Here is a 12,539-nt window from a genome sequence, read left to right as displayed (position 1 = left end):
TTACCAGTACTTTTGTGAGTCACACTCATGTTACAAATATTATGGCAACGAACATCTGGCTTAAATTAACAAAAAGCCAGGAAAGGCTAAACAACAGCTGCACTGGAAGACACTCCGAAAGTCAGGGAACTTTCCACTGCTGGCTGGTCCCCAGGGTGAAGTTCAGGGAGGAGCCCTGAAACGGAAAAGAAGTCTGAACTGTGACTGGTCAGAGGCTCCGCTGCGCTCCTCTAGACCTAACTGGCATCGGTACTTCTGCCCCAGCTGCCTGCACATGCAAAGGCTTTGTTGCAAGGGGACACTCACTCTGAGGGTGCTGAGGCCCTGGCAGAGGTTGCCCAGAGAAGCTGTGGCTGCCCCTGGCTCCCTGGCAGTGTTCAAGGCCAGGTTGGATGGGGCTTTGGGCAACCTGGGCTAGCGGAGGGTGTCCCTGCCCAGGGCAGGGGGTGGGACTGGGTGGGCTGTGGGGTCCCTGCCCACCCAAACCACTCTGGGGTTCTACGACTCAGCCTGGGGGACAGGACGGCTGCATTCACCATCCCACCTGGGTCTGAAGGTGCTGTCACTCTGCGGAGGGGCCCAAGTCTGGGAGACCCACTGCAGGAAGCCACACGTCCAGTGTGGACAAGGGACCGGCACTGCGGGGCCTAAGAACGCCTCGGCAGTTGGGGATGGAGGGATGAGGTTCCCAGCACGGACGGAGCTGTAAGTTTTCAGCACCCTGGCAGCAGGCAGATGCCAGCAGCAGATCAGGAGGACAGGACAGACATCAGACAGTCCCAGGACCTATGTGCTAGCGGGGCTGCAGAGTGCCCGAGGCTGGCAGCCCCATGCAGACCACGCCGGCGGTGGGACCGTGAGCAGGAGATCAGGCTTAGTACCACTGCCCAAGCAGCACTGCCAGGACACAAAGACAGGAGAGAGCTCAGTGACAACACCGCACGTGGGCCAGGCTGCGGGGTGCCCAGGACCCCCGGCACACGCTCTCCAGCCTGACCCACGCGAACGGCGCGAGGCTGGAGCAGCGAAGCAGGAGGGCTCCGTGCGGTGCCCTGGTACGGTAGCTGAGCCCATCCGCAGCCGCAGGAGCACCCCGAGCGCTGTGCCAGGATGGCGCCGGAGCTGCCAGGCTCTGCAGACCAGCTCCAGCCGGCTCGGCCGTGCACCAGGAATACTGATGAGGCTCTGCCCAAACAGGGAGCGTCTGGGGGCGCAGCCTCCGCTGCCCGGCCGTGGGGTGCACAGCGCCGCAGCCCCCGCACGCAGCGCCCAGCCCGGCTGGCAGCACGTCAGCAGCAGGCAGCGTGCCGCAGCCGTCACTCGGGGAGGTGGGGGGGGTGAGGCCCTGCCTGCTGGCCCCACAGGGCAGGGACAGAGCCGTCCTCTGCCCAAACAGGAGGAGGGCGAAGGAGACGGAGGCGTTTCCCCGACCCTGAGCGGAGGGACGCTGCTCACAGCTGAGTTCAGCCACAGCCAGGCTCTGGGCACAGCTGTGGGGCTCCAGCATCCAGCGCAGCCAGAGCAAATCACGCCAGCTCCGCCGTGATAACCCTTTCTGGTCACCCCAACCAACCCATTCACAAGAGACACCCACCCCCTGCAAATCCCCAGGGTCTCAGACTGGAGAAACGAGGCGTCGCTCCAGGCCCGAGCTCCGGCAGAGCCCCTCACTGCCCTGCCTGCCAGCGGTACCCCCTGCGCCCTGCCCGGCCCCGGCCCCTCGCAGCCCCAGAGCTGGGGGTTTGGCACCTGCCAGCCTGACTTTCTACGGCCTCTTGAAGGGAGAGATCACCCAGAGCAGGCCGCTGCCTACAGTTTCCATGGAGCAGGGAGGAACAGGACCAGCCAGCAAACAGTTAACAGAAGCCAGGAAGTAAACAGAAAAGGCACACAAGAGCCTGACTTCAGCATCAGCCCTCTCCTTCCTCCCACAGGCTCTGCACACCCCCAGCTGGGGTCCTTGCTCCCCCCAGGATTCACAGCGCTGAAGCAAACCACCCCCTTCCTACACGCCATGAGGTCATGCCCATGTCACCCAAACCACCCCCACCACACCATCCTCGCAGTGCCCCACATGCAAGGCATGGGCAGCCTCTCATCCACAAAGAAGAGAAGCTGAGCACCAAATCCGCCAGCCCTGCCGCGGACCCCGCGATGCCAGCCCTGCCGCGGACCCCGCGATGCCAGCCCTGCCGCGGACCCTGCGCCCACACGCTGCAACACAGATGCAGAGACAGAGCTTCCTAAGCCGGTCCAGACCCCAACGCCACAGGGAAGCCCTGGAAGATAACGCTTTGAGATGTTATCTCCCCGGTATAATAGAAGATCAAGGCAGCGATCACTTCTGCTCATTAAACCACCCCCTGGGCACTTCTGCAAGCAGGGATGTTAATACCAGTGTCCTGACTAAATCTCAGCCTCTGCTTAGCTGCAGTTAGTCTGGTACCTCTGCTCCAAGACCGGGCAGACTGGCCATAGTGCCAGCATCACGTAGGCACCAGGCTGTTCCCAGGCCGTATTTACGCAGAACTTCCGTGCTCCTCACCTCGCAGAGACGCTCGAGCAGTGGCTGCAGGTACGAGCAGACTCAACGGGATTAGGCTAGACATTGTGAAATCTCCTCAGTATTCTGAAATCCAAAGACAAAAGCCCACACGAAAATTCAGGAAAAGCACTAAAGGAGACCTCTTCAGGTCCTCAAGCCTAGCCCTTGCCCTGGCTTTAAAATCTCTCCCATAATCATAATTTACAACAGTGAAAATCCTCGAGGTTATTCCAAAAGCAGCAGAGGAAAGGAGAAATGAAAAGAAAAATACCAAAGGGGTGAAATTAAGAGGCAGATAGTGCAGAAATAAGACTTGGAGGACAGGTAAATAAATCTGGAGGTCAGGAGGAGAACACAGCCTCCTGCCCAGGAGATGGAAGAGGCTGAAAAATGCCCCCCTGCCTCGACAGAACGGCAGAGATCCTGCAGCACCCTACGAAGGACGGCCGCAGGGCCAGCTCCTCGATGGATCAGGAGGGCAGAGGAGACCTCTGGAGCTTCCGAGCCCAAGGCCAGCCCTCACAGAAGGGCTAGGGAGTTTGCTCAGAGGATCGAAGCCCAGGGAGGGAGCTGCACAGGGAGCAGCCCCTCTTGCTGCTTCCCCATCTAGGGTCTGGCACGGGGCAGTGCTCCCTGGCCTCGCCAGCCGGGCTGGGGCACCAGCACACCCGGCAAAGTGCTGGGTGCAGCAAGGAGGAACCAAATCCCTTCTCTGGTACAGAGAGCCTCAAAACCGAAGCAGTCCTGCCCCTGCTGAACGCTGACGCTGAAGGAAGTCCGTGCGATGTCTGTGCGGACCCTTCACTGCCACCCTTGCCCTGCACCTGTGAGGCTGGGCAGCGCTCGTCCCACTCAGGACGGACACGGGCTGAGGCTCAAAGGCCACACGGCCACGATGCAGCGCCATGCAGCAAGGCACGAGTACGGCCCCTCTGCCCCGCTTCTTGTTCTAGCTGAGCTGCCCCTTACACGTGGCTGCGCCGCCGTCTCCTTCGCACGCCCAGCACGTAAGGGACGTTCCTACAGCCCTACGAAAAGCCCCCACCCTGGCAGAGGATGGAGCCTGGATGCCCCCAGCCAGCTCTGCGCTGACCAGACAGACCCCACCATCCTCAGGCCCTTCTCGTTCTGTCGCACGCGGCATCGCCCCGGCAGCACCGACCAAAACGCACAGGAATAACGGGAACAGAAGGTAGGACGGGAAAGGCATTCAGCTCTACACAAGGGAGGCAAGACCAGAACCCCAAACGGAATGTTCCCACCAGAGCTTCCCAAAGCTATCTGAGACCGGTCCTCCCTGGAAAACATGCAAAACAGCAGCACTGTCAGAAGCCATGAAAAGGTCCCGTCCTCCTTCCCTGTTCCCTCCAGGCACCTCTTCAACAACAAGAGAGGAGGTAAAGGAAGTATTTTCACAAAACAAGCTAAAAAGCCACAGAGACTGACAACACCACGAGATGCTCACATGGAACTGAGCGCCCCAACAAGTGCCTTCAAATACCATTTTACCTAGTGCTTCTACCTCGTCATCCTCCCGAGGAACAGCTCGGTGACTAATAGCATCAGCACACAAAGGCAGAGATCATTTTGTCACAAACGAGAGTCAGTGGTGAGAGCAGCATCAGCGAACTCCTCTGTACCGCACCTGGAGCAGGGTAATTACAGCACTCAGCCAGCAACAAAGTTCTCTAGAAAAGCCAAACCAGCTTCCTCCCTGCAAAACGGGCCACAGACCCCAGGTTTTCGCTTAAACTCTCATTAGCAATTGTTTTAGAAAAGGAAATATAACTCTTAGGCTGTTAAAAAATGTAGATGTCATCCAGCACATGAAACTAACAGTTACAACAAAATGGTATTGGTGAGAATACGCGTTTCATAACTCAGGTCTTCAGGTGGTGAACAAGGACCCCGGAGCAAGCCAGAGCCGCCTCCAGCCTGCAAGACAGCGGCATCCTGCAGAGGTGCCGAGCCAGAGCCCTGCTCCAGGCTGGACGAGGGTCCGAGGTCTTCTCCTGCTACTGCCGAGGTACAAAGGTCCCAGGCTCAGACACGGCGAGCCCGGAGAGAGAATTCCCGCCCAGAACTGCCTCCGTGTCCAGGACAAGGAGGTGGCAAACACAGCACCAGTGCTGCAGCAGGTCGGGGGGAATCCCGGGAACCCTGGACCAGCCATTTAACGTCCGTAACAGGAACATCAGTGAAACAATAATGAAGAACAGAGCAAGCAGAAACATAGATAGACGCAATCCCCTGGAGAAAAAATCAGCACGGATTTTGCCAGCAGCAGTAGCACCTCGCAGAAAGGCGTCACCTCCTTTTGAAATACGAACAAAACCATCTGAACTCAGGAGATGCAGCTGGTCCAGCCGCACTGTGGACGTCCAGCAACAGCCTGGCCGGGTCTCTCTACTGAACGCTCTCAAGTTTCTCTGGAAGGAGCAGGGGAGCCCTTGGCTGGATAAAGAATGCATTAAAAGGGAGAGAGGACCACCAGAAGGCCACTGTCTCAGAGAAGGAGGTCACCAAGGCAGTGCCGAGAAGCCGGTGCTGGAGCTGTGCTCCTCCAGACACCCACGCCTGGCACAGCTCCGTCCGTGCTGGGAACCTCATCCCTCCATCCCCAACTGCCGAGGCGTTCTTAGGCCCCGCAGTGCCGGTCCCTTGTCCACGCTGGACGTGTGGCTTCCTGCAGTGGGTCTCCCAGACTTGGGCCCCTCCACAGAGTGACAGCACCTTCAGACCCAGGTGGGATGGTGAATGCAGCCGTCCTGTCCCCCAGGCTGAGTCGTAGAACCCCAGAGTGGTTTGGGTGGGCAGGGACCCCACAGCCCACCCAGTCCCACCCCCTGCCATGGGCAGGGACACCCTCCACTAGCCCAGGTTGCCCAAAGCCCCATCCAACCTGGCCTTGACCACTGCCAGGGAGCCAGGGGCAGCCACAGCTTCTCTGGGCAACCTCTGCCAGGGCCTCAGCACCCTCCCAGGGAAGGATTGCTGCCTCCCATCCCATCTCCATCTCCCCTCCTGCAGCTTCAGGCCATTCCCCTTGGCCTGTCCCTCCCTGCCCTTGGCACCAGCCCCTCTCCAGCTTTCCTGGAGCCCCTGCAGGGACTGGAAGGGGCTCCAAGGTCTCCCCGCAGCCTTCTCTTCTCCAGGCTGAACCAGCCCAACTCTCTCAGCCTGAGGTCTCCAGAGCAGAGGTGCTCCAGCCCTCGCAGCATCTCCGTGGCCTTCTCTGTATCTTCCAACAGAAGAGCAGAGGAAAGTCAGATTAAACTGGAGAGTTTCAAAACAAAGGGAGGCACTTCTTGACATGCCGTGCTGTCAGGCTGCGGGCTCCTTGCCACAGGAGGTTGTGGATACCCAAAGTTCACCCAGTTCAAAAGCAGTTAAATGAAATCACAGAAGAAAATCTAACCAGCACTATTAAATGTGAAGACACTACCACTGGCACAAGAGTCCCTCAGCCACACACCGCTGGATGCTGGGCCAGCCAGGGAAATATTACTATATGCTCCTCTTGGTCTCATCCGATTCCCGAGGCATTTTTTTTCAGCCATCTTCTAAGACGATACTGGGCTAAACTGGACTTTGGTCTGAATCAGCACAACGTTCCTCAAACAGACCCTTGGTTCCTCTGACCGCCCTTGTAACCCATTTCTGCTCCTGTTTCCATCAAAGCCCTCTTCCCCGCAAGAGGCATCGTGCAAAGTCTCCTGGAGGAAATCTCAGCCATGCCTTACACAAGGACACTGCTGTTTTCGTGTCACAGACGTAGCATAGGGCTGCACTTGCCATTTGGAGGGACACGCCACTGCAAGTCTCTTGCTCCGACAAATGCCACAGCCCAAACCAACCCAGGCTATGGCTTCAGAGTGAACAGTGCAGCACAACTTCAAGGGAAAATGATGCCAAAGAAGCCAAAATTCCCATTGCAGTTTATTAGCCTGGAGCTCAACGCACATTTTCTCCGTAAGCCTGGAAGCCTCAGACCCAGCAGCTTCCAGGTAACAAGTTCCTCAGATCCCTCTGGCCCTGGGGATCATCCTGCCCTCGCAGCACAAGTTGGACCCGAGCTTTCCAGGAGAGACAGACCAGGGAGGGACACAGCACGAACATGACCAGGAAGATGGAGACTACCGTGTGAACCAGGGCCGTGGACTGCCCAGAGCAGAGGGGAGGAGAAGCCCGGGAAGCCCATCGCTCCTCACCCGAGCGGGGCTCTCCCACGGGCGCGGGCCGGGCACCCTGTGCCAGCACAGCCCGGCAAGACCCGGCAAGCCTTGTAACAGCGAGACCGCGGCGGCTTTTCAAAGGGCACCGGGCACCCTGCTGCTGTTTGTGGCTGGCAGCGAGAGGAGGCGAGAAACACACGGGACCGAACACTTACTTAGCTGCGCTGTATTTTTTCATTCCACTTTTACTGTACTCGTGATCAGTGTTTTTCATTAAAATGTTTATAATGTCAGTTTGTGAGCAGACACTGACAGCACTCAAGAGCTAACAATTATTTTGCAGATCAACTCCTGGTAGTCTCAGGAACGACCAGTAACGACTCAAACTGTTCCAGATCCTGTGCCATTGCTCCAAGAATGGGAAGAATAACCCTGCTTTCTGGCCAAATTCCAGCTTGTTAATTAAGCCTTCTTCTGCAGGGGCAACTAGCCCAGCCTTTCACACACTTCCCCCACCGCTCAACAGTTTCCTAAAGCAGCTCTCTTCCCAGCCAACAAAACAAATACAGCGAAAACTCCACCAGTGAGCCCAAAGCAAGAAGCATCCAGCGTGAGTCTCACCCCAAAGCTACAAGCCATGCTTCAAAGACCCACCGAGCGCCGGGACACTGCCAGGGGCCTTCCTCTGTTTCCCAGGGCATCAGCGGGACGGAGGGGACGTGCAGGTGGGGCAGAGGCTGCCGAGGAGCAGCGTGGTGCAGCTCTGTAACAGACAGCAAGCAGCGCAGGAGCATGAGCAGCCTCCCAGCCTTTTCCCTGCCCTGTCCTGGCAGCCAAGAGGCTACCGCAATGGCTGAGAGGCTGCAAACACAAATGCCTTGGAGATCAGCTTCGAGCAGATGTGCTCACCCTGTGACACCCTGCAGCACTGCAGAACAAGGGGTGCGAGACCCGGCTCACCGTCAGCAACCGTCGAGTGCCGGGGCAAGATGGCGAGAGCCTCCCATACCAGGCAGCTTTCCCCTGATCCTGTCCCAGCCGCCGACCTCCCGCAGGAAAGCTGGCCCTGCTGTCAGAGAGAGGGAGAGAGAAGCTGCGCCACGTCTCAGCAGGAACGATCTCCTGCCGGGACCCCCGCAGTGCCCACCATGACGGGCAGGGGGAGAGGTGGGCTCAGCAGGGCTGGGCAGAGCTGCCCCAGCCGGGCCAGCCCCACGAGGAACAGACTTACCCAGGCAGAGCAGTGCCACCAGCTGCTGGGACCCCCAGCCAGCCACCAACGGGGCCGGCCGGGGTGGAAATCGCCAGAGACTGAGAGCTGGGACACAAGGAATATTGTTCAACCCTCACCAGCCGAGCTGCAAACCCACCCTCGTCCCAAGGGGCTGCCGTGTCACCCAAACAGAACATGTCCAGCGCTAGCCGGGAGGATCTAACACCCGAGAGCAGACAGCCGGGAGGCGAGGAAAGGGCTGCAGCCCTCCCCGCCAGCCCCGGAGCCCCTGCCCACCCCGGCACGGCACAGCACCGAGCTGCCAATAACCGCCGCGGGCTGGCCGGAGCCACAGGGCTGGCGGGAGGGGACCCTGCAGACGCTGTCCCAGATGGGCTGAGGGGGCCATCCACAGTTTTATTCTGAGCTCGTGACAATCCTTAACCACCCACGGGCTGTAACGCAGCAGCAAGAGAGGAGCTCCGTACCCTCACGCTGACGGAGAGTTTGGGAGCCGGACACGGACGATCAAGGGGGTACCACAGGCAGCCCTCCGGAGAGGGGCAAGGGGCTTGTCCAAGTGGTCGAGCCCCAGATCCCAGGAGTCAGAAGCGGTGAAGAGGAAGACCCTGAAGAAACTCCTTCCTTAAAAATCAAAAGGGGTACCAAGGGCCCTCCGGTTCCCAGAGGTGAGCTCCCCGCACACCGGCTCCCGTCTGGCACAGCTTAGGCACGTGCGTCAGAGGATAACTTAGGCTGGAGGGGAAGCACCGAGAGCCAGCAGCACCAGCCCTGCCGCTGCCCACGCGACGTTACCTCAGGCCTGCGTGCGCGTGTTTTCGTCCTGAGTGAGGCAATGCTTTGCGGAAAATACACAAGCACATAATTAGAGGCTGCATCAAAACTCGTACACAAAAGAGCTCAAATTAGGATGTAAAGGCAAATGTAAATTTTCACAAGGCTGGCTTTCAGAACCAAAATAATGTTTGTTTGCTTTTAGTGCAGTTTCATATGACTTTTCTTTTTATGCAAAGTTTTATCTAACTGCACCGACCCATTTCACATAATCCAGAGAGCCTGAACCACAGACCTGCGGTACCGTGGTACAGCCGCTGCCAGCTGAGCTGCAGGTGGGGACTGTGACCCAGGGAAAAGGGCCGTGCCGCCAGAGCCCCCGGGCGAGCATGCTCTCGCATTATCCCACGTACGCACACCGGCCCCGCCGGCCCCAGCGTGCAAAGCTGTCCTGGATGAATTCCACCCAAGCACCTTTCTTCCACTGCCTGCATCCCTGCTCTGCAGTGGCACCGCTCCTGCCCGACGCGGGGCGGCCGGCGTGTGCTCCTGGGGCAGGAGAGGCTCCGCAGCGCGGGGGGTCGGGCCGGGGGCTCGGCGGGCAGGACGCTGCAGGCAGGCAGACCCCTGGAGCAGCCTCAGCACGCGGTCTGTCTCCATCAGTGCACGCCGTTATGCACACCCGCACCCAGGCGAGAAGAGCTCTGTCAATCACAGGCTTTTCGGGTTTCTCCCCGAGGCCTCTGCACAAAGACCAAACCATCAGCCGCAGAAGGGGAAGGGAAAAAAAAGAAAAAAAGAAGAACTCCCCCAGCCACACAGAGCAGAAGGCGCCGGCCTCCCACCTGCGTTCTCATGTTCTCACAGTCCCCCAGAGGCTCCTGCAGCAGCCACCGACGCCGCGGCCTGCGGACGGCTCATCCTCCCGAAAGGCACCGTGTGCCGTATCCTGCCCGACAGTCCCCCGGGAGGGAGCAGCCTCCGCGTCCCTCTGCCCATCCCACAGCCCTCTGCCATGCTGGTCACGGCCGATCTCAGCGTCTCCCCGCCGACGCGAAGCCCCAGCGGAGCCTGATGAGTCCCCGCTGCCTGACCGCAGAGACGCACAGGGGAAGATTTCAACCACACCGGCACCGATATGAACTTCCTGTGCGGTCAGGGCAGGAGGTGACAGTTTCGGGCACCTCTCGCTGCTGCGAAACCAGCTGCTCTTCAGCTGGGAGGACAAGGCAGACGTCTTCAGAGCTGAGCTGCCGGGGGGAGCCGGGGGAAGCCAGGACAACCAGCCGTACCGAACCATACTGAGGGCCAGCAAGACGACCTTTATGAGAAGAGCCGTCACCAGCCTGTCCCTGTCCCCCAGCACACAGACGCGCACGAGGACATTCCCCTCATTCGCTGCAGAGCAGCTGGTGACTGACGGGCTGTGTGCTAGTGCAGGGCAGAAGGGCGTCCGTCCGTCCATCCCTCCCTCCTTCACACCAAAGTTCAAGGGTTGCTCCTCATCAGCCCAGAACCGTGGTGCCTCACCAGCAAGGGCAGGCAGCGAGGGCACCCACCTGCAGGGGAGGAGGACATCTCCCCCCTCCCTTCCCAGCAGCACCGGGCTCTGCAAACCCAGTGCCGCAGCTACAACGCTATCACTGCTTGGGCACAGCGAAGAGCCTGCCTGCAGCCCAGCCGAGGGATCGGCATCACCCCCTCCTGAGCGCCCCGGCGACGTGGAGCAGACAGCCGCTGCCCCCACAGCGGCACGAGGCTGTTCAGGAAAGGTGGAACGCCCACGAGCATCTGTCCCGGCCGGCTCTGCCGCCCCGCGCAGCCCCTCTGGCACCAGATGCTCCCTGGCATCTCCTTCCAGCCGCAAACAGCTCCTGCTCCCTGGGCCGGGCTGAGTGCGGGGCGGCATCGCCCCACGGCTTGGCGAAGGAGCGGGAACAGCGGCTCCGCCACAGACTGCCATCCTGCGAACCACACCGAAAGAGCATTCATTTACGCCCTCCCACTAACACACGTGACTTCAGAGACACTCCTGTGCCCAAATCCCCTTCTCCAGACCGGCGCCTGCCCCTGGGCCACGGGGCCTCCCAGCCGTCCCAGTCAAATCCTGCTGACTTATTTAGAAAATCCCATTGCAGATCCCTCTCCACCCGTGCGCCCCGTGCAGCCGGCGCCCGGTCGGTCCCACGCCGGCCACCCAGAACAGCCCTGGCGCCTGTGCCACAAGTGGGACACGGGACATCCTCTGCCCTCGCGTCCCTCTGCCCCGCTCCGGGGACTGGAGGGATGACCTTCGTATGCCCCCCTTGCCCCAGAATTACTGCTCTCACCTCTTCAAAACACATGCCTTGTTTACAGATGGCGTCTTTCAGCTTCAGTCTCTAATCACCCGTTGTCTGCAAAACGAGGGGACCGCTATCAAAATCCTGCTCCCTTGAAGATATCCGTAGGTCTGACCAAATCACCTCTCAGCAGTCTGGGTGACACAGTGGGGCTACTCGAGTCCCCTTCTGTGGGTACATCCCGCCGTCCGGCCATTCATTCACAAGTTTTTCTGAATCCTCCCTAATTTCCCAACGCTTTTCTTCTGGAATAGACCTGGCAGAACCAGGCACCGTCCCAGCAGGGATCATCCCGGTGCCAAACCTCCTTCTCTCCCAGCACGTTCCCTATAGCTAACCGCACGCACACACCGAACCCACGCTACCCCTTCTGTGCTCAGCACTGCACCGGGAACTTGCGTCCCACTGACAAAAGAGTTCCTCAAGTCTTCCCCGTCCCTCGCTCTCCTCCGTCAGAGACCCACCCACCTCGCTGCTTGGATTCCTCCCATTTTTGTCACTTCACATGATCTTTACTAATTCAATCACAATTCTTGATTATTTTTTCCCAGTAATCAATGCAAATGCTAAATGCTAAATGCTACAAGGTGAAGAACAAACCCCACAAAACCCACCACAGACCTAGCTGCTCCCATACAATTTTTATTTACAGCTCTATATTGAGGCCCTAATCCTTAATCCATTTTACATGTTTCACGTTGACCATAGGCTCTTCTAGTTTCTTCATCAGAAGGCCACTCTGTCCTAAATCAACTATCATAAACAAGTCTTAACATCTTATTTAATCATTAGCACGAGTACCTCTACCCCAGGAGTTATAGCCTTACAGAAAACAGATCCCATCAAACTGTTACTTGGCACTCATTTTCCCTCCTTTAATTCTTCATTAATTCAGATTGTCAGCCACTCTGCTGCCTTCCCAGGGACCGGTATCAGGCTAACTGTATATAAACACCTGAGTCATCCCATTTATCCTGTCGGAGGCTGGCACAGCGTTAGCCTGCTCCAGTCTCAGCCATCCTCCGGTTCAGGAGCCACCAAGGGCCGGTGACGGCAGAGCTCCGCAGCCAGCTCCCCCAGGGCTCCCGGGTGCAAGCTACCCAAAGCTGGCGATCTTGCAATACCTCGTTTTGGTAGCAGCTGTTCAACATCGAACAACCATTCGAGGGAAAGTACTTCTTCCTTCTGCCCCTTCTTCCCCAAGCACGGGGCAGAAATGCTTCGGCTGCAGGCAACCCCAGCATTTCATCCAGCCACGGACCAACAGCACAGTTAAAAACCGTCCCTGTTCCTAATACACCTCGTAACTCCTCATTGCCACTAACCACGCTGGATGTCGGCTGCTACTTGTGTCTTACTCCTTCAGTTTGCTCATTTTCAGTCTTGGTTCATGTTCTGTAATATCAACCTTTTCTCTGTTAACGATTAATTATATGACAGTCGTATTGTTCTGACGTGCCACCTCTTTT

The 12,539-nt window shown here is 58.4% G+C and overlaps 1 protein-coding gene across 3 annotated transcripts in view; it reads right to left on the bottom strand.

Annotated features, from left to right (window-relative positions):
- Nucleotides 1-12,539, bottom strand: part of AGAP3 (ArfGAP with GTPase domain, ankyrin repeat and PH domain 3) — a 146,272-nt gene that overhangs the window by 108,317 nt on the left and 25,416 nt on the right. The window contains exon 1 of one of the 3 annotated variants that reach the window (XM_075747007.1): nt 2,546-2,616. The exons of the other annotated variants lie outside the window; for them this stretch is intronic. Within the exon in view, the coding sequence (XP_075603122.1) occupies nt 2,546-2,609 (64 nt within the window). The 5' untranslated portion in view covers nt 2,610-2,616. Of the gene's footprint in view, nt 1-2,545; nt 2,617-12,539 lie in introns of those variants that run through there. 3 annotated transcript variants of the gene reach the window in all.

The sequence above is a fragment of the Balearica regulorum genome, chromosome 2 (assembly GCF_011004875.1).
Source record: "Balearica regulorum gibbericeps isolate bBalReg1 chromosome 2, bBalReg1.pri, whole genome shotgun sequence".
Classification (NCBI taxonomy): Eukaryota; Metazoa; Chordata; class Aves; order Gruiformes; family Gruidae; genus Balearica; species Balearica regulorum.
This window is presented reverse-complemented; position numbering and strand designations above follow the sequence as displayed.